This window comes from Chaetodon trifascialis, chromosome 9 (assembly GCF_039877785.1).
Source record: "Chaetodon trifascialis isolate fChaTrf1 chromosome 9, fChaTrf1.hap1, whole genome shotgun sequence".
Classification (NCBI taxonomy): Eukaryota; Metazoa; Chordata; class Actinopteri; order Chaetodontiformes; family Chaetodontidae; genus Chaetodon; species Chaetodon trifascialis.
This window is the reverse complement of record NC_092064.1, coordinates 26,543,908-26,566,649: the sequence shown is the minus strand read 5'-3', so window position 1 is coordinate 26,566,649 and position 22,742 is coordinate 26,543,908. Positions and strand designations below refer to the sequence as shown.

Below are 22,742 nucleotides of genomic sequence, written 5' to 3'. Positions count from 1 at the left end.
TGTTTTTGTTCTGCCGGCTGGCTGTGAAGCTCAGCCCCCCCTCAGCCCGCGCTGTGCACGGCCATGGCTCCGTTACATTTGCAGAGTCAATTTGTCATCCTGAGAAATGAAAATACTCCGTGTGTACTTTTCTTTCTCACGCCTCTCAAGTGACAAACAAAGAGGAGGCAAACACCGTGAAAGCGGTTTTATTTTGACTTTGCAGAGCTGTGTTTCTTCCTCGCATCTCTTTGAACACCCTGTCATTCTGTTTTTGTTGCGCATGTTTGAAGTAACATTATTTAATATATGTTTTAGTTAGAAAGTGCTTTTGGTCGGCAGCCAGGGACCTATCGGGAGGAGACATAGCAGAAACTGTTGTGTGCGTCTTTGCTGCCTGTTGCTGTAGAGACGCAGGCAGTGATGGAATCCAGGAGAGCTGGGGAGGGACGAGGGACTGGGCTGAGGGGAGAAGGGGTGGGGACAGCTGGATCAGATCACTGCATGCCCATATTTCACAGCCCACACAACGGCATTTAAAAGCACTGATAGTGTCTCGACTCCCCCGGAGAAGGTGGACGTTTTCAAGCCATTTGGCAAACTTGATCATTTTTTCCTCCCCTGCATGTTTTCCCATCATCTCTCTAATCAAGGCTGATATTGAGGAATGTGAATCTGTGGCCTCCTCTGCCTCGGTGCCACGGCTGCACAATCCCAGCTCCCCTCTCGCCGGGTGTGATGAATCAGACTCTTGGCACATGTTGGAGATCAGTGTTATAACACACCCTGCGGGCAAGACGGCCCTCTTGTGCATTCCTCCTTTCCATCAGAATTACCTTTTCGGCAGAGCAGACGTTCCCTCGTGGGCTGAAAGGCCTGTGAAATCAGCCGGAAGGGCCCAGAGAGCTCTGACAATGGAGAAGGGTTGTTAGTTACATGCGCTTTGCAAAAGGTCTCGAGGTGGCCTTGTATGGTGGCGATACCCGGGGATCTGTTTCCAGTGTCCGAGGCCGCTATTGAGTTTCGCTCCTGCGGTTAATCCCGCTGTTCAGGACCTTGGGAACAGCCGTACCTCCCCCTCCCCCTCGCAGATTCCCAGGAAAAAACAAGACATTGCAGAACAATCTCCAATTAAGATGGGTCTTACATACTGTACCATTCAGTCCCCAGTCTCTCCCCTGTCTCAGTCTCTCCGTCTCCCTCCCTCTCTCTCCCCTCTCAGCTCTCTGTTTGTGTCCTCGGCCAACAAGCCTGGGGGTAGAATTAGCGCTGTCTCCCAGGTCCCGGCCCTGGCACTTCGGGAGGGTCAGGCTTTGGTGAACGGGGATGCTGGGGGGGAGGGGGGGTGAAGGGAGGGTGTGTGTCTGTCCTCGGTAAACAGGGCTTTGTGGGATGTGACTGTCTGATCCCCGGGGGCCTCTCCTTTCATTCCTGCTCTCGTCTGATCCCACGGCACAGCGTTGCCGTCGGGGGCCGCGGCGTCTCAGCGTTCCGGGCCCCGCTCGGCCCCGCCGTCACCCTGCGCCTCCCGGAGCGGCTGTGCTCCGTCCTCAAGCAGCAGAGTGTCTGAACAGCAGAGCGTCCTTGAGCATGTATCTCATTTGTCTTCTGCAGTCTCGCTCACTTTAAATGATTTATTAAGGAGACTTGCATTAACTTTCTGCAGGATGTCAAGTTCAGACAAGGGCAGTCATTTTGTATTATTGATCGACTAAACCCCTCCAATGTGAGTTTCTCATTCAGGCCCCTCTTCTTTCCCTCCTAATTCCCTTATTTGATTCCAAATCATGTCTCTCTTTCTCTCTTTCTTTAGCTCACTCCCCTTTTCTAAGCCTGTCCCACTTTTAATAACGTCTCAGTCTTTAATCAGGCAGAGTTAGGCCATACCAGAGGCCCAGTGTTTCCACTCATTAGTTTCCTCTGTGGCCCTGGGCTGCCTCAGCGGGCTCACCCAGACCAATAGAAGAAGCCCATAATGGTCCCCTAGAGTCTCTTCTCTCGGGAGGCTCTTCCCAAGTTTCTGGGCTGAGCTGAATGCAGTTAGGCTGAATCATCAGTCAGTTTTGGCAGACGTGGGTGCGCGCTCAGCCATTATCTGTACGTCTCTATCTCCGAGCCAAAAAAAAAGAGGGAGGAGAAATGAGCGGGGCTCGGCAACTTTTCACCTCCCGCTGAATGTTTCACCTCTTTCTACCCCCGGCTCCTTTTACTCCTCTCAGACACTCTGTTTTCTCTCGTATACCCCCCCGCTCCTCCATCGCCTCTCATCTTCTTGTTTTGAATTTATCTACCATCTCCCCCGTGTGTGTGTGTGTGTGTGTGTGTGTGTGTGTGTGTGTTTCTCTGTCTCTTTCGGTGTATCCGTCGCTGAGGAATGTGCGCTGCAGATCCTCTGTCCATGAGATGTGGGGCGAGTGCAGACAGGTTTGGGGTATAGCATGTGAATCAGCTTCAGCGCACGGGTCAGATTAGACCATCATACCAGAAAAGACTTGCTCTTTCTCTTACACCCCACTGCTCCTTTACCCTCAACGTCTTTATCTTGAACTCTGAGCTTCATTCAGCTCCAGGCATTTCTTGCTATTCTCTCGAACGTTTTCTGGTTTATCCTATTGCACCGCTGGTATTAATTACCAAACCGGTCACGATTGGCTCCTGTTACCGAACCAGCGCCGGAGCCGCCTCGTGATATTTGCTGTTGGTTTTTATTCAGCTGTGCAGTCTTATGAAGTGGAGAAACCAGGCCCCCGCCTCAGTCAGCAGCACCAGTTGTGACCTGTTCTTCCTCTGCCCTCCAGGTCTTTGATGCTCCGCCGCGCTGCTTTTGTCCCTGTTTACCCAATATGACAGGGATATGGGCCAGCCCCACATGCGGGCAGATGGGGCTTTGAGCAGTTCCTGCAGAGAGGAGGCCAAAAAGAAGTGCAGGTGCTAACCCTGACATGCTTTGCCCCCCCCCCACACCCTGGAAGTTGAACCCCTTTCCCTTCCCTGAGGGCAGCCTGTCAGTGTGTTTATTTTCTCCTGTGTCATCACCAGGGATCCCTCTTGTCCTGCGAGGGGATGTACGGTGCTATTCCTGTGTCTGAGTTTTGTATTACTTCCATGATGGATAAATAAAGGTGCTGCCTCCCGACAGTATGTGGATTCCTCTGGACGGGAGTTTGACAGATAGAAGACAAGAAATACAAAATAAGTGAGTTTCAAAGGGCCACAAGCTGTCAAAGAAGACTGCTGTTTTTTTCTTGCTTTCGCACACTTAAGCCGTCTGTCAGTCAAACATCTCCCAAACCTGCACGGGTCAACCCCCACACCCCCAAAAAAGAGGAACTTTTCCACTTGAACTCACTGACACTAACCTCATTTATTTTCATAAACTGTCTCTCAGTGTCTGTATATCAGCTTTCAACAGCAGAGAGTCTGTTTTCTGGGCAGGATGTCTCTTCAATTTATAGCTGCTTGATCCCGCCTTGAGAGCGGCCACGCATCTACAACATAAGTGCAAAAACAGAGAGTAACAGAAGATCAGATTTGGGATAGAAGGAGGAAATCTGGAACGTGGGATTTTTTTCCTTGAAGCAGTCTGGAGAAGGAGAGCGGTGGAGTGAGGGAGTGGGCTGGCCACAGATCAACGCCGGACCAGAGGAGACGGCTCTCAGGCCGATCAGGCTTCATTTGACAGGGACTTCCTCTTTGTCAAAGGGCCACTCTGGCTTTTGTCTGGGCGTCTGCTCGGGAGGAAGCGGGACTCGCCTTTCCACGCAGCCGGTGCTGCCAGCATCAGGATGGCTCTCTGTGATGAGGGATACACGATATCCTCACAGTGTCTGTCTCCACTGAGGCGGCTGCATGGTGGCGGATGTCAGAGGAAAGCCAAACAGATAAGAAGCAGGAATGATGCCCCTGTGTTTCCTATCGATGGGCCAGATAGGCAGCCGTGTGTGTGTGTTTACACAAGGGCAACCGGTCGGAGCTGTAGGGCCCAACTGCTACGCCCACTTGGAAGAAGTAATTGGTTAAAATAAGAAGGAGAAACAAAGGTGGATGCAGAGACAGAGTTTCAGAATCGGCTCCAGTTTCTCATCGTACCGTGTGCCAATGTGCCCGCGCTTGGCTGTGCGTTTTTATAGCGCTGTTGTTATTATTGTAATTATATATCATTATTCCGGCAGAGAGAGAAAGATAGTTTCCACTGATGACATGGGGGCAGTGTGCAGAGCCTGTTGCAACTCGTGGGATGGAGAAACGCTAGCCTGCAAGATGTGGGTTTGATCTGCCTGAATGAGCATGCACACGCTCAAACTGGAGCCTGAGATGCAGCGCGCACACGCCGCACATAATGAAGTACGATCAGCCCTGAAGTCACAGCTGCAGACTGTGTTCGTTGTTGTGGTGCTTTTCAAATCTGAACTATTGGAAAAGCAGCATCATTGTTTTATTTTCCAGTTTTTAATGTTTCTTTGACGCACTTTTACTCTTGTTTTGTGTGGAACGTGTGTGTGTGTGTGTGTGTGTGTGTGTGTGTGTGTGTGTGTGTGTGTGTGTGTGTGTGTGTGTGTGTGTGTGTGTGTGTGTGTGTGTGTGTGTGTGTGTGACAGAGAGAGAGCTGGAGTGACCTCTGGGGGCTGGTCCAGGGCCACCAGACACCCGCTGGTTCACCCTCTCTCTCTGCTCTTCCCTGACCTTTGACCTCGGGGTGAGAAGGGGGCGTGAGCCAGAAGCTGGGAGAGTTTATTATTTCCTGCTTCTTCTTCTTCTTCTTCTTCTTCTTCTTCTTCTTCTTCTTCTTCTTCTTCTTCTCTCCTCCTCCTCCTCATCTCAAGAGAGAGAGTATGATGAAGAAAGTGAGAATGAGTACACGGATAAAGCATCTATGTCTCATCGTCAATCAGAAATCAATCAACCAATCGTTTTTATTAATGATTCATATTTCGTATCATCTCATCAAGCAAATTTGCAGAACTTTGGCTTTTTCTAGATTTTCAAATGTGAAGGTTTGCTGCATTTATCCTTTTTATGCAGGTGTAAATTGAGTTAGCAATAGTTGGACGACAAAACAACATAAATTGGAAGAGGTCACATGGGGATCTAAGAAACTGTGATGAGCAGTTTCTTTAAAGAATCAATCAACAGATTAATTGATAATGAAAATAACTGTTCAGTGCTGAAACTGTGAACACCAGCTCGTCATTTTCTAGCCTTGCTACAGCCTCGAGAAGAGGCTAAACAAATTGACCTGCTCGAGTGTCGAACAATGTTTAGGTTCGAGAGTGAGGGTTAGAAACCTGTTCAGCTTCACCGATCCCACCCAGACATCATCCTTTTAATTTGACCCACCCTTCAGCCCCGGTCGGCCCTTCCGCTAACGTCTGCGAGCCACCGAAGCGCTAGTGTGAATATCACAGCTGGACGGCCATTGTCCCGCCGGCCTCAGGCTCAAACCCTGGTTACCAAACCAGGAACCTGGGATCAAAGCTTGCCCGGATTACTCTTAGAAAAAGGAGGAGGAGGTGCCGCAGTCGGAGGGGGTCGAGTTGAAAAGGATAGAGGAATGCTCCTAATTACGTGCCCTCCAGTGTGTCTGGGCCTGCACTTCAGGCTACAGTGAACCTATGAGGAAGCAACACAGTGTGACAAGAGAGTGATATTAAGAGTGAGGCGACAGTCTCTCCACAGCCACTCCATTAGCGGGAGATCTCAGCGGCGCAGTGGGAGAGAGGGGCAGGGAGGCAGGGGGGCAAAGAGGCTGGACATTCCAGCCTCCGCGGAGACCCTGAAGTGGGCGAGAAGAGGGGTCAGAGGAGAGGGTGGGACGTGGAGATCAAGGAGTGTGTAAAGAGGATGTGTCATGAAGATTAGGGGGATTGTCGTACAGGATTCATTTGGAAGCTAATAGATTATTTTTCCCACTCAGATCCACCTCTGAAATCCTCCTCCGGCTTCTCTCGTCGTTTATTTCTGTCTGACCTCTTCTTTTGCTCATGCACATGCTGTCATGTTTCCATGCAGAGCTCTGGTTTGATGTGTTTTTCCTCCCTTCTGTGTGTTGCAGGTTTGCTGAACCGACCAGAGTGTGCGCGCTGGGCAACACGGCTGCTGGCAGGGGTCAAAGTGCACCATGGACAGTGGCCTAAGGGTCCTCCTGTCCACTGTGCTGTGTCTCAGCCAGTCCCTGATTATCAGCTGCTCATGTAAGCTGTTGTCCTCCTCTCACCTCTGCACGGGGGCAGGTGGTCAGAAACCACAAACCCCTGTTTTTGGAGTGAATGATTATGTAATGTGAAAAGTGTCCCTCATGGTGATGACTGCGCTAAGATTTCCAACTCTGCAGCTCTAAGTAGCTTTAATGAGCAGCTGTTCTGAGCAAAAAAAAGCTAATGTACGCTACCTGCCCAGCACCAAACGGCAGACAGATTAGCTGGTGAAGAAAGTGCTAAAGAGAGAGATTTTTTTGCTCGGAGATGTTGGAGATCAGAACAGAGCAAAAATGGGGGCTAAAGATTATATAACTTTAACATGACTCAGAATTAAGGCCGCCGTAGCTGCGTCTGCTAAGATGCGTTAGCCTGCTGTGTTCCAGCTTGTCGTTGAGTTTCCTGCTCCAAGTGTCCAAGAAGATTAATTATGGCAACTTTAAAGGAATAATTTGGGACTCTAAGGACTCTTTTTGGTTTGAAACATCTGCTGATGGGGTTGCAGAAACAGCACAGCAGGCAGCGCAAACTCAGTCAGGGAAAAGGATGAAGACGTCAGCGCTCGTCACGTGGATCCTAGATAAACCTCAGAGCCATGCACATAGTTTCTAGTCCAGGAGATGTTTGTTTTGTTCTGGTTGCAGGCAAAAATCTGTATGCATGAGAGTGTGTTTTTCTGATTTTGTAATATTAACCACCTGAAATGCTGAACTCGTTGTCCTCTGCTCCTGTCTCCTCACCAGCTCAGTATCCCTTTTTCCGCTCTGAGCCTGCCTCCCTGGTTCAGAGTCGAGGCTCCGTTGCTCGTCTGCTCTGCTTAGTAAGTCCTCCGTCAGCGGTGGTTTCCTGGCGCTTCAGAGGCCGTCCCCTGGACCGGGACACCCTTCCCGGTGTGGAGCTCAACGAGGGCTCCCTCACCATCTCCTCCCTTAAGCCCAGCCACGCTGGCGTCTATCAGTGTGTGGCACACTTAGACCATGGGCCGGCCATCGCCAGCCGCCTCGCGCGCGTGGCCATAGCAGGTACGGATACAGACAATTACCCCTCTGTGCACACTTCTACTCACTTCAAGGCGGGGGGCTTAAGAAAAAGAGGAAGTTGCCTTGAGAAAAGGAAGGCCATTTTGTGAGTGTTGAACACTTAGAAAGAATGCCTGTCCTCGGCGGCCTGCTGCTGAGTGGCGGAGGGGAAGGAAGCAGTAGGAGTTTTTACCCGGGCGCCCTTCCAGATGCCTCTTGACCGGTATCCTTAATGAGCCTTGGGCTTTCCTGCGTAGTGTGTTATGTTCCTGCTGGGATGCTGCTTGCTGTTGGACACTGCACTAAGCGGTTGACCCTGATCTGGAACTGTATCAGGCATGAATAGAATCACTCACTGCAACAATAAACAAACCCAGTGATCCAACACAAACAGCTCGGCTCAAGTAGCGCTGTTCGTTCCTTCGTTCTTGACTGCGATATTCTGCACATATTAGAGTGAGTTTAACTTCTTGTTCTCTGTCACTGCAGAAATCTCAGAGTATGGAGATGGCAGACGGCGGTCGCTGTCAGTGCAGGAAGGCAGCACTGTTCTTATAGAGTGTCCTCTGCCGCACAGCGTCCCCCCAGCTCTCCCCAGACTAAGAGTACGAGGGGAGCGGATAGAAGCGTCCACAGGTTTGTTTTAAACCACCAGACATTTTGAATAATGGCGTTCACTTTATTAATATCGCCATGTGAAATCACCATGATAAGCTGCCCTTTCCTTCTCTTCTCAGGCGACTATTTAGTTCTTCCATCTGGAAATCTTCAGATTATCTCTGTGTCAGCCCAACACCAGGGCATGTATAAATGTGGTGCATTCAACCCCGTTACAGGGGAAACCGTCATGCAGCCTCATGGTACTAAACTATCAGTGAAACGTAAGTCTGCTGATGTAAGATTCAGATTTTTTTTTTGTGTGTCTGCTGTGTGATCTAATATGGCTCCTTTGTTTAGATTCAGACTCCTCGGCCCCGGTGCGGATAGTTTATCCCACCTCCCCAGTGACTGTTCAGGTGCAGCAGTCGCACCCGCTCATATTGGAGTGTGCCGTGTCTGGTAGTCCTGCACCGGCAGCCAGGTGGTTTAAGAACGGTAAGGAGGTCACGCCTGGGCCTTCTCACCAACGACAGCACAACAACCTGGCCTTCGCTGCTGTGACGAGGGGCGATGAAGGGAGTTACACCTGCGCTGCTGAGAGCGAGCAGGGGACCGTGACCTCCGCTAACTATACTGTGAATGTTCTTGGTAAGAGAAGGACAAGAGTGGCCGTTGGGGGTGTGGGGACTGCCTGCAGCAGACCTCGTGGTGATGGTAACCTTTTGGCCTCTCCTCCACAGAGCCTGTGTCAATCACAGAGGGCCCGACCAACCAGCACGTCTCTCCTGGAGCCTCCGCTCGTTTTACCTGCGCAGCGAAAGGAAACCCCTCCCCAAACATCACCTGGCTGTTCAACGGCAACCCCATCACCCCGTCGCATCGCTTTCAGATCTCTGCATCCTCACTTGTTATTACAGACGTGACACCACAGGACGAGGGCGCGTTTCAGTGTCTGCTGGACAATGGGATTGGCTCCGCACAGTCTTATGGGATACTTACGACGCAGACAGGTGTGTGTCAGTTAAACTAATGTTACTTGGCCTTAATATGGAGATATGTCAGCACGGCGTGTATGAGTAAATATCTGAATGGCTCAAACCCAATGAGTGCTTACGAAAGGCAGGAAACAAAGAATGAATGTTTCTGAGGGGTCAGGGGTTATTTTCGATTGATGAATCTGTCATAAATGTTCTATAAACAATCAGTTCGTCCATAAAATGTCACATACACTATACATCAAAATCCAAATATTTTCAAATGACAGTGATATAAAACTCAGAAAAGCAGCAAGTCCTCAGAGAATATTTGGCTTCTTTTGCTTGATATAATAAATTGTTCATCCCTACTGTTGCCACATTTCCCTTTAATTCGCCTTGCAGAACGCTTGAAGCGCGATAAAACTTGGGTCTAGCGCTGCATTGCCTCTGTGCAACACTTTGAGATCATGACTAACCTAACAACACGAGCTTGTGCGCTGACTCTGGAGGGCTTGCGGACCCAAAAGGGAGCAGTTTGAGAAATGCCACATTGCTGCAGACTGTTACGAAAAATCTTGCTGGTGTTGGAAAGGGCAAAGGCGTCTTACCAGGCGGGGTCTCTGAGGGCCTGCACATACAGTATCTGCAGGGAGTCCTCGCTCTGAGTGTGAATGTGTGTGTGTTTTTCTGAGGCCTGGTAGGAGAGGCTTAGCCAAGGCCGCCCTCCTCCTGAGCCTTGAACTGAGCTTGAGCGTGAGAGTGAGCTTTGTGCACGCCGTCGGGGATAAGCCCCCGGACGCTGGAATGTAAGGAGTAGCCGCGGAGGGTTATGACGAGGACCAGACCACCCAGCTGTCAACATCATACACAACTGCCTTTTATTTATTAACACATCACAACCCTCCCCCTCCTCCACCAGTCTCCCCCACTCTTCTCCTTCCCCGGCGGCTGTACGCCACGGCCCCATTCCTCAGCTCGCCCCTCTATCTGTACAATGATTAATACAGCTCCGTTCGGTACACAGGGAGTACAAATCAGACAGGATCGGGAGAGTTCACCGCGAAGCGTTTGCTCGCCTTCCACACACCACAGGAAGAAGAATGAGGTTTAATATCTGTTGCTGCAGAACACATTTCCACACAGAACATAACGATAAGACGAGGAGCGGGATGTGCCCGGCAGAGGTAAACACCCCGAGGTCAGTTTGTGCTCGGCTGTTTTTTAGGAACCAGGAACGGGAGCTTATCGAGCCTCCTGCCTTCAGAGTAAACAGTGTCACTGATGTGTGTGGACTGCTATTGTAATTCATGGAAATCTGAAAGGTGTTTTCTGTTTGGTATCACTGTTTGCATCGCACCTGCTTTCATCTGTTAAGTGGGATGGACCGCACGGGAGATGTGGTGTCCTTAGTCTGTCATGCGATTGATTGTTTCCTCCCTGTCGTTCCCGTCCGCCCCCCCCGCGCCCAGCAGAGATGATTGACAGAAAGCGAATAAAGATCAATTGTGATAACCGTTAATATGTTATTTAAGAAGCAAGACATTACCTAAATAATCATTAGCTGCAGCCTTTCTCAAATCCACCACATCAGGAAGGAGCTATTGTGACGTCAAGGCAGTCACTTAGGATTATAAAAAGACGTTCGCTTGTCCTCCAATAAGCTGGGCTCTGTCCAAACTGAGGCTCTCGTCTCTGCTGGTAATCCTTCGTGATTTACCGTCACATTTACTCCCAGGTGTTCGTCCATCCATCTAATGGATCGACCTTTTTCTGGGAAGGGCCTGGCAGAGACTCTCTGTCCAGGTGTGGGAGCACTTACTGAAGATATATCGCCGACTCCTCTCCGTCAGGATGGTGAGGCCGCCGTGGCCTGAATTGCCTGGTCCTGTATGAGCGTGTTGGAGGAGGAGCCGCGGCTGTGGTTAAACTCTGAGTCAGAGCTGTGGAGAGCGGTGAAGGGCAGAGGGAGGGAAGGAGCAGGAGTGAGGAGGACTGGATGTAGTGCCGGGGTCTGATTCTCTCCGGTATTTTAATGGTTGGCGTGTGGAATGTGTGGCAGCTGGCCGCAGTCCCAGGATCAGGTCTAGTGTTACCAGCTCCGGGTCTGTTTGTTTTACAAAATGACCCGGTGCCGCACACTAAACAGCCCCAAACTGGACCCAAGACACTGCAGCGTGCCCCTGTGGCAAGCCTCGCTGCTTTAACCCCCACCCCCATCCACTTGTTTAGGTTTTAATATTCAGTTATGGAGCTCTTTGACCTCAGCGGTGTGGCTCAGAGTCGAGCGGTTCCTGCTCTTGTGGGCTGTGCCCAGTGTCCTCCAAATGTCTGTGAAAAATTCCACCCAGGCTCTGCCAAGCTGGTGTCAACCATAATAAGGCTCCCAGCTTGCATGATTTGTCCAGGTGGACCGCTCTGGCGCTGGCGAATTTAATGAAAAAAAACAAACAAAGCGTGATTGTGTGGTGCTGCAGAGGTCCAGGTCCTTCTTGTTTTTTTATGTAGATTCAGAGGCTTGTTCCAAGCGCTGCTTGTCCTCTGTGGACCTGTAGAGCCACCTCTGTTGGCCGCTGACTGCCAGTGTTGCCATTGCTTCAGCTTTTATTAGGTCGTGCTTTCTGCAGTGATGAGTGTCCAAACTAAACTAAGAAACTCCACATTCACCATGAAATGTACCAATGCATGCTGTAATCTTACACAGGAAATCCAGTGTGTTAGATTTTTTTTCTTGCAAATTGATTGCAGTATTAGCTGATTGATGATTGTGGTGGTTGTGACTCCCAGAAGGCAGTATGTTATGTTTGCATAATCCCAAAAATGAAATGGCTTTCTAAAAATTTATTTCAGAAATGTTTAATTTTTAATTTTATCTTGACAGCGAAATGTTTGTATAAGAAAGACTTCATATTACAGATTTCATTTTCTCTCCATGACAGATCCTCAGCTGGGCTCCACTGCCGGCGTGCTGCTGGAGGCGTCACCATCGCTCAACCCCATGCAGAGCGACGAGGGCCACGAGCGCTTCCTGACCGAAGATGAAGGCGACACCGTCAACCTGCCGGCCGATAGAGGTCCCGACCGTCCGACTCCAGAGGCGCCGATCATCATCAGCCCGCCTCAGACTCACAAGCCCGACGTGTACGACCTGGAGTGGAGGGCCGGCCGTGATGGAGGGAGTCCGATCAACGCCTATTTTGTTAAATACCGTAAGGTGAGGCATGGCTCACCTCTTTCTTAAAGGCAGATAGTTCTTTCCTTCAAGCGTTTTGTCTAAACCAGCTGAGAATGGGTGAATTTAATGTGTTCGTTAAGGTAAGGCCCGGACCTGAACTCACCCAGAGGTTGGTGATTTTCCTGTGTTTGCTTCAGTAAAAAGCTCACTCTGTCTATAAAACTGCCACGATACCAGTTCAGACTGTTGGCAGCAGGATTCAGTTTTGAGCTGGAAACTGTGACAGAAGTCTCTCAGGGATCGTTTCCGAGGCCGTTCCCTGTCGTCGGGCTGAACTACGAAGGATAGTAGACAGACAGATGATTCTGTTTTTCTCTCCGTCATCCTGAGTCATGTGTTTGTATTTGTCTGCGTGTGTGGCCGTCCGCCTGTGTCTGTTTGTGCGTCAGGTCGATGAAATGGGAACAGTGGTGGGGAGCTGGCATACCGTTCGTGTCCCTGGCAGTGAGAAGACCCTCAGGCTGTCGGAGCTGGAGTCCTCCAGTCTCTACGAGGTGCTGATGGTGGCTCGAAGTTCAGCAGGCGAGGGCCAGCCGGCCATGCTCACCTTCCGCACCGGCAAGGGTCAGTGCCACCCCCCCCCGTTAGCAGAAAACACTGTTAGTGACTGTTACCAGCAGTACGCCTTCGATTCCCGTGTGTATGATGCTGTTTAGCGTTTCTTGTTGTATTCCTGGGAGGAACTGACCACTGGAAGACATCGCTTTGCCCCATTTTGCAACAGCAAGAATAGAAACATTTTCAGCTGCCGAAAGCATCAACACTAAATGTCAGGTTTCAGTGTCAGCTCCTCTGAGCTGAAGAGCATCTGGTTGTTTCTGGACTCGAGATTTTGCTCTGACATTCAACGCGTTCAGGAAGAAGAGGCAGAAACATGCCTCTCCTTCTCCGTCGTCTCACGAGGGCAGAAAAGTACACAGAGCACATTGTGTTTTCGGGTTGGGGTGTAAGAAAATGCGCTGTAGCTTTTTGTGGTGGTATTTGTGTTTCTACCTTCAGAGCAAACCCGTCTAATCACATTATGTTTGATATTTCCAACCAAGCAAAGTTTTGGCTCGAGCAGAATTAAATGAGTTCAGCTTGTGTGGGTTGTGTGGGATTAATAAGCGAAGTAAAAGCAGACGAGACAGGCCGAGGATAAGTAAATACACCAAAACACCAAGTGATGACGCCTCATTAAACTACAGGATGATTAAAAATGTATTACACTCAGCCATTCACTCTCCTGAGGGTAGATTATTGCTTTAAATGACTGCTCCCACCACATGGTACAATTATAATCCGACGTACAATCATAATCATCAGTATCATAATCACAGTGAATGACTGTGAGCATGTTTTTTGGGGTTTTGAGACAAATAAAAATAAGAACAACCGCAACTGTTCCAAAAACTAACAATAATGCTGGACCACAGCAGGGTTGACAAAATGTTCCCTGGTCAGAAATATGTGAAACACTGCCAAAACCCACACAAATGACTGTATCCAAAGGGTGGTTCCTTCGCAAAATGATCCCCGACCAAAAAATGCCAACTTATGTGCCAACTTATGTCCAGTTACACCAAAACATCGCCACCTCCCTTAGATATATTTCACTTCCTCTCAATGTCTGGGAATTTTCTTACTTATTCGTTTAACTGTTCAGTTATGTTTGAATTAACTGTAAAAGTACCTCCCTTACACATAGAGTCCAAAAGATTTCAAAACCAGCTTTTAAAAACCATCAGATGTATAGAAATAAATACCTCGAATAACCTGACAGACATAAAAAAGTCCTCAGCGACGGCTACGTCCCTCTTTAGAAATATATAATCTACAAAATGACTGTTCTTTTATCCTTACTTATGATTCAGTTTAATGTAATTAGCGTGAGGTTTCATCCGAGCTGCAGACCCAGGATGAACGTGCTGCTCAGTGTCACTGCGGAGCTGTCAAGTGGAAACCTGAAACCCGCCCTGATAAAACCCGGAACAGCTCCGGAAACCAGGAGGAAATTTTAGATTTCAGAGCCGACATCTGGAGCGTCTCCATGTGCTTTTGGTGGAACTGATAGCCCTGAAGACCTGCTGCACCTTGTTTGTCTCATTCCCAGCCTTTCTTTGTCCTCTCTCAGAGAAGAGCACCACCTCCAACAAGAATCCGTCCAAGCCTCCCGTCATCTCCGTGCCCCCGAAGGCTCCGGAGGACAAAACCCCCAACACGCACTTTGGCGTCGTCATACACGACAGAGGTAGGTGCAGACGCAGCCGCCGGCCGCGGCTGCCGTGCAGGCAGCGATGGCGGGATGTTGTGGAAGCTGTGAGGCTCTCTGTCGTGGAGATGGTTGCTGTGGAGTTCATGACCGCACTGTGTTGAATAGATCTCAGAGCTCAGTGTTTAGATGTGGTCTGCTTTGCTTCTTTCTGCCTTGAAGTACAAACAGTGAAACGATAGTTGACACCCTGTAATGACTCTTTGGATGAAGAATGCTGTAAGCAGAAAACTGTGAGATTGCACACGGCTTCAGGGTGAGACCTGAGCGTGTGTGTGTGTGTGTGCGTGCATGTTTTACTTGCATTACAAGCAGGCCTGCTCACACTGGTCTTTTTACTAACCCTCTTTTGTCTCTCTCACTCTCCCCTGCCCTCTCTAACTCTGTGGCTAAGAGCCCCAGCAGTAAGTACACATTACACCATGGCATGCTGCTCCTCTGTGATGTGTATTCTTTGCTTCTTTGCGTTCCCTGTGAACTTGTTCCACCCTCACGTCGGTTGGGATGCAGTGATGACTGGTTCTCTCCGTTTGTTTGCACGCATCAAAGCGTATTTCCTTGTTTGTTTCTGTCGCAGTCCCTGAGGCTCCCGATCGTCCCACCATCTCCGTGGCGACTGAAAGTTCGGTGTACGTCACCTGGATCCCGAGAGCCAACGGCGGCTCTCCGATCACGGCCTTCCGCGTGGAGTACAGGCGCGGCCGCAGCGCAGAGTGGGTCGTCGCCGCGGATAATATCTCGCCTCTCAAGCTGTCGGTGGAAGTCCGCAATCTGGAGCCTGGTGAGCTTTCACACAGTTCAAAGCTCCTCTCCTCAGTCCACTGAAGCGTAACGTGATCCCTCTGCTCAGATAAGGCTTTCCAGATCCTCCCCTAGTATGAGAGAAACACTGCTTATTGCTTATTTGTCTAAACAGAGTTTTACCAGTCAGTGTGTTTGGCCTTTTATTATTTATTAGTGACAGACTGTGATTGGCCCAACGTGTTTATGGCAAAACAATAATCTGATTTTGCAGCTTTGTTGTTACTGAATCATAATATTTGACAAAAGTACATAACATTTAGAACCAAATTAGGCCGTTTTGCTGCTCAGCGCCGCTGTGCTGTAACATCGCCTTTCTTTCTCAGGCTCCACCTACAAGTTTCGCGTCGTGGCCATGAACATGTACGGCGAGAGTCCTCACAGCATCCCGTCGAAGCTGTACCAGGTGCCTCAGGCCAGCCCGCGCATCGCGGACCGCCCCGTGGTCGGACCTCACATCTCGTCCACAGACGCCATCAGCGACACGCAGATCATGCTGCGCTGGACTGTGAGTACGCCGCTGACGTTCGTACAGCAGATCCTCTCCTCCAGAATAAAGACAGTTTCCTTGTGCAGCTGGTTCACCTGCGTTCAAGCTGCCGGTGGTTGTCTGGCAGCTTGAGACTCAATCAGCCCTTTAATTGAGCGGCTGTGCTGATTGGAGCTCTGCTGTATCAGAGATTAAGAGGCCCTGTCCTCTCACGTTTTGACTCGACTCTCTTCAAAGCCGTTTCTCCTCCTCAGAGCAGTTTGGACCTCAGATGGACGCCGATAGTTCCCCACATTTACTTCACCTCAGACAGGCTCATTATTCCCTGAACTTCAGACAGACAGTGCAATCACAGTCCTGCTTCCAGTCCTGTACATCTGCTGATAACAAGCCCTGCCATTAGTTGCTGGAAAATTTCCTCTCTTTGTATAATAATTGCCCACCAGATTGCTGCTAACGTAATCTTTTTTCCACCCCCATCCAGTATAGTCCCTCGAGTAACAACAACACTCCGATCCAAGGCTTCTACATTTACTACCGGCCCACAGACAGCGACAATGACAGCGACTACAAAAGAGATGTGGTCGAAGGTGAGTGGAAATGCAGATTCGAACGTTTGTGCGTCTGTGTTTCCGCTGCAGATTGAGTGTGTAGCCGGTGTGGATTGTTTGTCGACAGCCCCGGACGTTAAGATCACGCTCTGCAGATAAACTAGGATCCGGGAGGGTAATGGATACTCAGTGTCAAGAGCGGGCCGCAGTGAAGAGGGACATTTCTGCTCTTTGATTTATAGAGAGTGCCGTCCCTGGGCAGCAGGGCTTTCTGAAATCTGTTTTTAATAAATGGTTGCCAGAGCTGAAATACGAGCCCGGCCAGAGGAGAGGGGCTCAGGTTGCTGGGTGGAATGCTAACAGTGGAGCCTGGTACAGGAAGGGAAGGAGGGACGTCCTTTCACTCCGCCCAGCTCTTTAACATCTGAGCGTCTGCTACTGAGTCGAAGGTCGAAGATGTCAAAGTGCATCTCAGTTAAAGATGATTGCATTTCAATGCGTGTTTATGACTTCACCACCTCGATACCTGCATATTTAAATAGTGTTGAAAAAACACTGAGTCTAGTGTCAAAACCACTTTGTAAATTATAGATTTAACACATCAGCAGCATTGTCTCATTTTTCCACTAAAACGTGTGATTTGAAGTTAATTTGAAAGATGTCCAGATGCTTTTTTTTTTACCTTCAAATCACCAAATCTGTGTTTAATTGATCTCCTCTTGATTTTGAACGCCGTACCTTTTTGTTCATGTATAGATGAAAGCATCAGATTCTATTGTCTTAACAGATTCTCGGTGCTTCGTGCACATTTGGATCAATAGTCAGTACATGCAGAGGTTCAGTACCTGCCCTTCATGCCTCCTGCAGCCACTTTCCCTTCAAATAATCTTCATGTGACTTGTCCAAAAACTGCATATTAGAAATCTATGATGGAGCTCATGTTTATTTGCACTTAAAACTTCTGAATTAGAGCAGTGTGTGGACTTCACTTCAGCAGCATCTTTCTTACAGTTAAAGTCTCCAGTGATTCATGATACTTCACACTGAACAAAACACGGCGAGACAGCAGCTTCTTTCAGCCTCATTTGTCGGAAATGTAGCATTTCCATGTCGTAGATTGTCGTCTCATCTGTGCTTTCAGAGCACGTAGTGGTGTGAGTGTGTGTGGTAGTGCGGCAAAGGTGTGTGTGTGTGTGCGTGTGTGAATACTGGAGGCAAGCCAGGACAAACATGAAGCTGCCATATATGGAGCTCGTCTAGAGTAAAGCAACTGTCTGGAGCCTCGTGGGACTGGCGGAGTAAGAGAGGAGGGTTGGGGGTGGGCTGAAGCAAAGAGGGGGCGGGGGGGGGGTGAATGAGAGAGCGAGCATGAAGGAACATGACCTCCATGAAAGTGTGAGACATGAAGAGAAGGAGGAGAAGTGAGTTTACACAGGATTTGCAGCAATGTGAGTCAACACCGGCCCTGAGAGGAAGTGATTTCTCACCTTCGTCTCGCCTTTTTTCCCCTCCTCCCTCCTCTGTGGCATTTCCAGGTGTGAAACACTGGCACATGATTGGACATCTCCAGCCTGAGACCTCCTATGATATCAAGATGCAGTGCTTTAATGATGGAGGGGAGAGTGAATACAGCAACGTCATGATCTGTGAGACCAGAGGTAAGAAAACACAAAGTGTACTGCACAAGTAATGACTCATGTGTCAGGCCAACCTTTATCAGAAGTCCGGGCATGTTTCTGCCAAGGCTGCAGCTTTAATGACGGGTGTGATGGCCATAATTACTGACTTTTATGAGGCCAGCAACAATGCTTTGCATTTTGTAGTTTGGGACTGTTATTTTTCTTTGTTGCTAGTGAGTAAAAAGCTGTTTCCTCCTCCCTCCGCTGCAGCACGTCAGTCCCCGGGGTCGCCCAGCCAGCACCCCATCACCCCACCTGGCCCCCACCCGCAGGAGCCGCCCAGCCCACCTGGAGGACTGCTCTACCTGATTGTGGGCTGCGTTTTGGGAGTGATGGTGCTCATCCTGCTGGCTTTCATCGCCATGTGTCTGTGGAGGAATCGGCAGCAGAACAACATGCACAGTGAGTTTAGCTGAACCCAAAGCTAGCATAAAGAAGAAGTGTAGTTGCTGTGAGATTTGGGATAAAGTGTTTAAAAGAAACATTTATCACATCGTGCATGCTGTCTTTGCACCAAGTTGTAGCACCGACACACACACAAAGAGTTAACTCCACTTTAGCTGTCTTGTATTTAAAGCTAGCTGGCCCCAAGACAGCTTGTGCAGCATATTCCAAGTGCTCAGAGTGCACACATGGATCCCACAGCCTTTGCAAAAGTGTCTGTTGGATGGACTCTGTACCAGAGCTTTGGATCTGTAAATAGTTGGGGGTTTTATAGCTTAAAGATTTTGTGGAAAAGCTGATCGAGTCACAGGTGCTAGCTGTCTGTGTGATAATGCACCAACAGCCAAATTCTGTCTCTCGTGGTACAAAATAAAGCAAAACTTCTGAAAAGTGTTTAATGTTGTCTTAACACAAGCTGCAAGCTGAGATTTCTGCACTAATTTCTTGATAAATTCTGATATATAGTTGAGACTAAAATATGTATTACAATCTGTGCAATAACTGAACTGAACATGAACATGTGAGACAATCTGTGCATCTGGCAATAACCTGTGCAATATTTTCGGTACATTTTCTTCGGATGATGTTGTTTCTCTTTCTCTTTCTATTACTGTGTTAATTGCATGCACTTGTTGTCTTTTTGAATATTCTATTCACTCATTGATGCTGCTGTGAAATTTGGAATTTCCTCTCGAGGGACAAATAAAGGAATATTGAATTGAATATTGAATTGAAGATCAAAAAAATCTGAAAGTTGTTTCGGTGCCAAATCTCCTCACTTGATACTCTGATTATTACGTTATCATGGAAAAAAGGCTGCACACTGACAAATAGTGAAAGTGGCTCCTCAGATGCACAAAATCATGTTTATTTGGTACTAATTGGCAGATGTGGGTCTGTACTGAAGACATATTAAGGTTTAATAACCATGTTTGTCCCTATTTTTTCTTGTTGTGGTGAATTACTCCTACCTTTATCCCAGCCTGCCTCTCCGTCACCTCCTCTGTCTGTCTCCTCTGCAGAGTATGACCCTCCTGGCTACCTGTACCAGCCAGCAGAGATGAACGGCCACGTTCTGGAGTACACCACGCTGCCTGGCTCCAGCCGCATCAACGGCGGCATCCATGGGGGCTACGGGCACAGCGGCCCCATCTTACCCCAAGGGTGCCATCACCTCCATCACAAACTCCCCAACGGCTTGGCGCTGCTCAACGGCACCGGCGGCCTGTTCTCGCCCGGACACCCACACAGCCACGATGGCACCCTGCCCCACAGCGCCCGGGACTGCGAGCACTCGCACCCTCACCACCACCATAACGTGAGTCCTGCAGCCCAGACGCCATAATGTTCTGGAAAACCTACACTGGACGCCTTATTCACAGCCATGATGTACAACTACTAAATGACCAGGTGTGTTGTTTTATATCAGCAGGTGAAATTCAGTTTGGTTTGGCTGAATGTGGTGTTTGTGCTCTCTCGTCAGGGCGGAGGCATGTACACAGCTCTTCCCCAAACAGACTCCTCTGACTGCATGAGCTGTCAGAACCTCTGCAACAACAACAGGTAAGAGGAGACAATGATTCAGCGTTGTGTTTACAGACGTCTTTTATGACATTTATTCACTCATTAGTGTCTTCCTGGAGAAGGAAGCACAACAAGTTTTAGGTAACATAAACAGAAACTCAGCCTGCTCCACTTCAAAAATCTGCATTTTTTTGGTGAAAATCGGAAAATACTGAAAAACATGAGCCTTGTGGATATCACGAGGAGATGCACATTATTCCCATTTCATAAGAAGCAGCTGAGGAAAACACACAGTCACACACACACACACATTCCCCCTCCTGCTGGTCCTGTTTATGTACTTAAGGGTCTCCAGCATCACAGTTTACCCTGTGTGCACCCAGCCAGCAGACCTAATGAGCCCTGTGTTTATTTACCTCCGGCTGCTGGGAAGAGAGGGGGCGTGGTCACAATCCAATCATGTACCGATAGAGGGAAGCTGAATTCAGGGAAACATGGAGAAGCTCGCTACATGCAACTGTCTGCGTTTGGGAGCTTGACTGCAGAGACAAACCACAATGTGTCAGAGTTATTTAGAGGCGGCGAGACCGGACCTTTTATCTCCAGTTCAACCGTTGAAAACGCTTTTTGCAGCTGTGCGAGCGGGCTCCAGTTGTGTTAGAGCTGTCATTGTTTTGTACACTGTTTGGAGTATTAAGACAAGGGTTTTCTGTGTCTGGTGGAAAACCCACAGATATCTGCAGAGAGGAGGAAGCAGCGTGGTATGTGGAGCGCTGCCGAGGGTTGTCAGTGGGCGAGCACTCAGCAGCGTACGGGCACCTTGTAAACGAATGCGTCTCACTTTTCTTTCCATCTCCCTCTGTCTCCGAGCAGATGTTACAACAAGACCAATGGCACTTTCTCCAGCGGCACTCTGCCTCTAATGCATCGTGTGGCGCCCTGCCAGCAGGACGGGCTGGAGATGGTGCCTCTGGGCCAGGTTTCATCCCAGTGCCACGGCCTCGACGGCCAGATGCACTCTGGTGACCAGGGGGCCGACGCGGGGTGCCAGCCAGACGAGCACAAGGAGTCCTCGCCCTCACAGCATTCCTGCTGTCTGGTCGGGAACAATGAAAACTGTCCAGCAGACAACACTGGTGAGACGTGTTTTTATACCGAATGCCCACAAAATCTTTCCAAGTATTTTCCGCTTCGTCCTTTTTCTTCCACCTCTCTCTTTCTGGTGTTCTGTCACTTCTCTGTACACAGAACCGGTTGATAACAGAACCGACATTAGATTCTGCCTCAGAGGACTGCAGCCTGGTTAGGCTTTTGAACTGACTAATGGCCTCTGCAGCCCTCTAAATGAATACACTAGCATGTTCTAAATTTAAGCTCAGGCTGTTACAGGCATAGATTAGCATTTTGGAAAGTATGCTTATTTGCTTCAGATGAGAAGAGTGACACCACGCTCATCTGTCGGGCAAATATAAGGCTACAACCAGCTTAGCTTAGCATAAAGACTGCAAAAGTCTTAAATAACTTCCTGAAGTTTTGTCGTCACCCTGAGGGTGCTGGGCGGCCCGCTGAGACGGGCCAAGAAAGCCAAGAAAAGTCTGGCACATGGCCCTGAAAACTTTGATGAGCCATTTTTATACTTTAAACTAGCTGTTTCCAGTCTCTGTGCTAAGTTAAGCTAAGCTAAGCTAACCTGCTCCGAGCTTTAGCTTCGTATGTACAGCACCCGTAAGGCATCGACCTTTCCAGGAAAGCAAACTTTCCCAGAATGTCAACCTCTACCTTTAAGAGCTATAAAACAAAATCCCGGAGAATAAGTGAATGTATTCATGTACAGACCCTGATGGTTAAAAATGACCGTGAACTCGAGCTCTGACAATTCTTCTTGCTTGTAAGTTTTTATATCATTACCAATCCTCATGTTGTATGCAGACAAACTATGCAGCGTCACCACAAATTACACCGTGGGCCTCTCCAGAATCTGTTCTTGTCTTTTTTAATATGAAATATAACCCAAACGCTCTCCCCCTGCTCTCCCTGTGCAGCTGAGGAGGAGCTGGACTGCGTGGACATGGAGGGGCCTGTGGTGTGCTGGGAGAGCCTCGGCCTGCCAGACTTGGACTGTGACGAAAAGCCGGGGTGGATCTCCAGCAGCAGCCTGGCAGGAGAGCTGATCCAGCCCGGCCCACAGGAGGTCTGAACGCAGCCCACACGCGAACAGACTCTCCTGCAGCTCGGAGGGTTTCGGGAAACGAGGAGAGACCGGTGGAGATATCGCAGAGGAAGGAAGAGGTCCGGCGACGGGATAGTCAGAGACACTGCAAGCTACGGTGACGAGGACACAAAAGTTTGGACGGACTGAGCTGAGACGCGGGAAAAGAGAGCGACCACAAGAGACTGAGAACAAAGCCAGATGGAGAGACACACAAAGAGCAAAGGAAACGCTGCTCGAAGACAGAAACTATATCCCACTGGAGGGAAGACTCTTGTAAAAGATCACAAACTCTTTAGATGACTTATTTATTTTTTGTAGTAGTAAAATATTATTTCATATGAATGTATCTGTTTTTAAAGGAAAAAGTTTGTCTTTTATATTATTTATGCCTTTTGGATGAGAAATACTTTTTATTTTTTGTTGCTTTGTCCCTTAGCAATTGTCAGTGTAAAGTTTTGTAATAATATAAAGAGAAGATATGGAAGAGTAAACAACAGTCTATTTTCAATGTCTCTCCTGCCCTCCAATGAGTGATTGCCGTTGTGAATTTCCCAGCTCCGGTCCAAACCCGGCGATATTTCTGGCAGGCCTTTGATGTGGCTCTGTGATGGGCTGTTCCACTGCAGTGACCCCTGGACGGGGTGAACACTCCCTGCACTGTTCAGATTAAGGCTGCTGCTCTTTGCTTCAGTGAATACTTGATAGCTCGTCGCTTTACGCAAAATGCGCCGTTGCTTTGAGAGCGCTGTTGACCTGCTGGCCCCAATCTGTTAAAGAAGTGGTTACATG

The 22,742-nt window shown here is 48.9% G+C and overlaps 1 protein-coding gene across 1 annotated transcript in view; it reads left to right on the top strand.

Annotated features, from left to right (window-relative positions):
* The window catches only part of cdon (cell adhesion associated, oncogene regulated), a 29,370-nt gene extending 6,929 nt beyond the window's left edge, over positions 1 to 22,441 (top strand). Inside the window, exons 2-19 of the mRNA XM_070970012.1 lie at positions 6,032 to 6,170; positions 6,917 to 7,195; positions 7,682 to 7,828; positions 7,930 to 8,073; positions 8,150 to 8,440; positions 8,533 to 8,802; positions 11,706 to 11,980; positions 12,391 to 12,565; positions 14,115 to 14,231; positions 14,830 to 15,033; positions 15,380 to 15,561; positions 16,028 to 16,133; positions 17,630 to 17,752; positions 17,984 to 18,175; positions 19,240 to 19,535; positions 19,701 to 19,780; positions 20,615 to 20,877; positions 21,784 to 22,441. Coding sequence (XP_070826113.1) covers positions 6,098 to 6,170; positions 6,917 to 7,195; positions 7,682 to 7,828; positions 7,930 to 8,073; positions 8,150 to 8,440; positions 8,533 to 8,802; positions 11,706 to 11,980; positions 12,391 to 12,565; positions 14,115 to 14,231; positions 14,830 to 15,033; positions 15,380 to 15,561; positions 16,028 to 16,133; positions 17,630 to 17,752; positions 17,984 to 18,175; positions 19,240 to 19,535; positions 19,701 to 19,780; positions 20,615 to 20,877; positions 21,784 to 21,938 — 3,372 coding nt within the window. The 5' untranslated portion in view covers positions 6,032 to 6,097 and the 3' untranslated portion in view covers positions 21,939 to 22,441. The remainder of the gene's footprint in view (positions 1 to 6,031; positions 6,171 to 6,916; positions 7,196 to 7,681; positions 7,829 to 7,929; positions 8,074 to 8,149; positions 8,441 to 8,532; positions 8,803 to 11,705; positions 11,981 to 12,390; positions 12,566 to 14,114; positions 14,232 to 14,829; positions 15,034 to 15,379; positions 15,562 to 16,027; positions 16,134 to 17,629; positions 17,753 to 17,983; positions 18,176 to 19,239; positions 19,536 to 19,700; positions 19,781 to 20,614; positions 20,878 to 21,783) is intronic.
* The last annotated feature ends 301 nt before the right edge of the window (positions 22,442 to 22,742 follow it).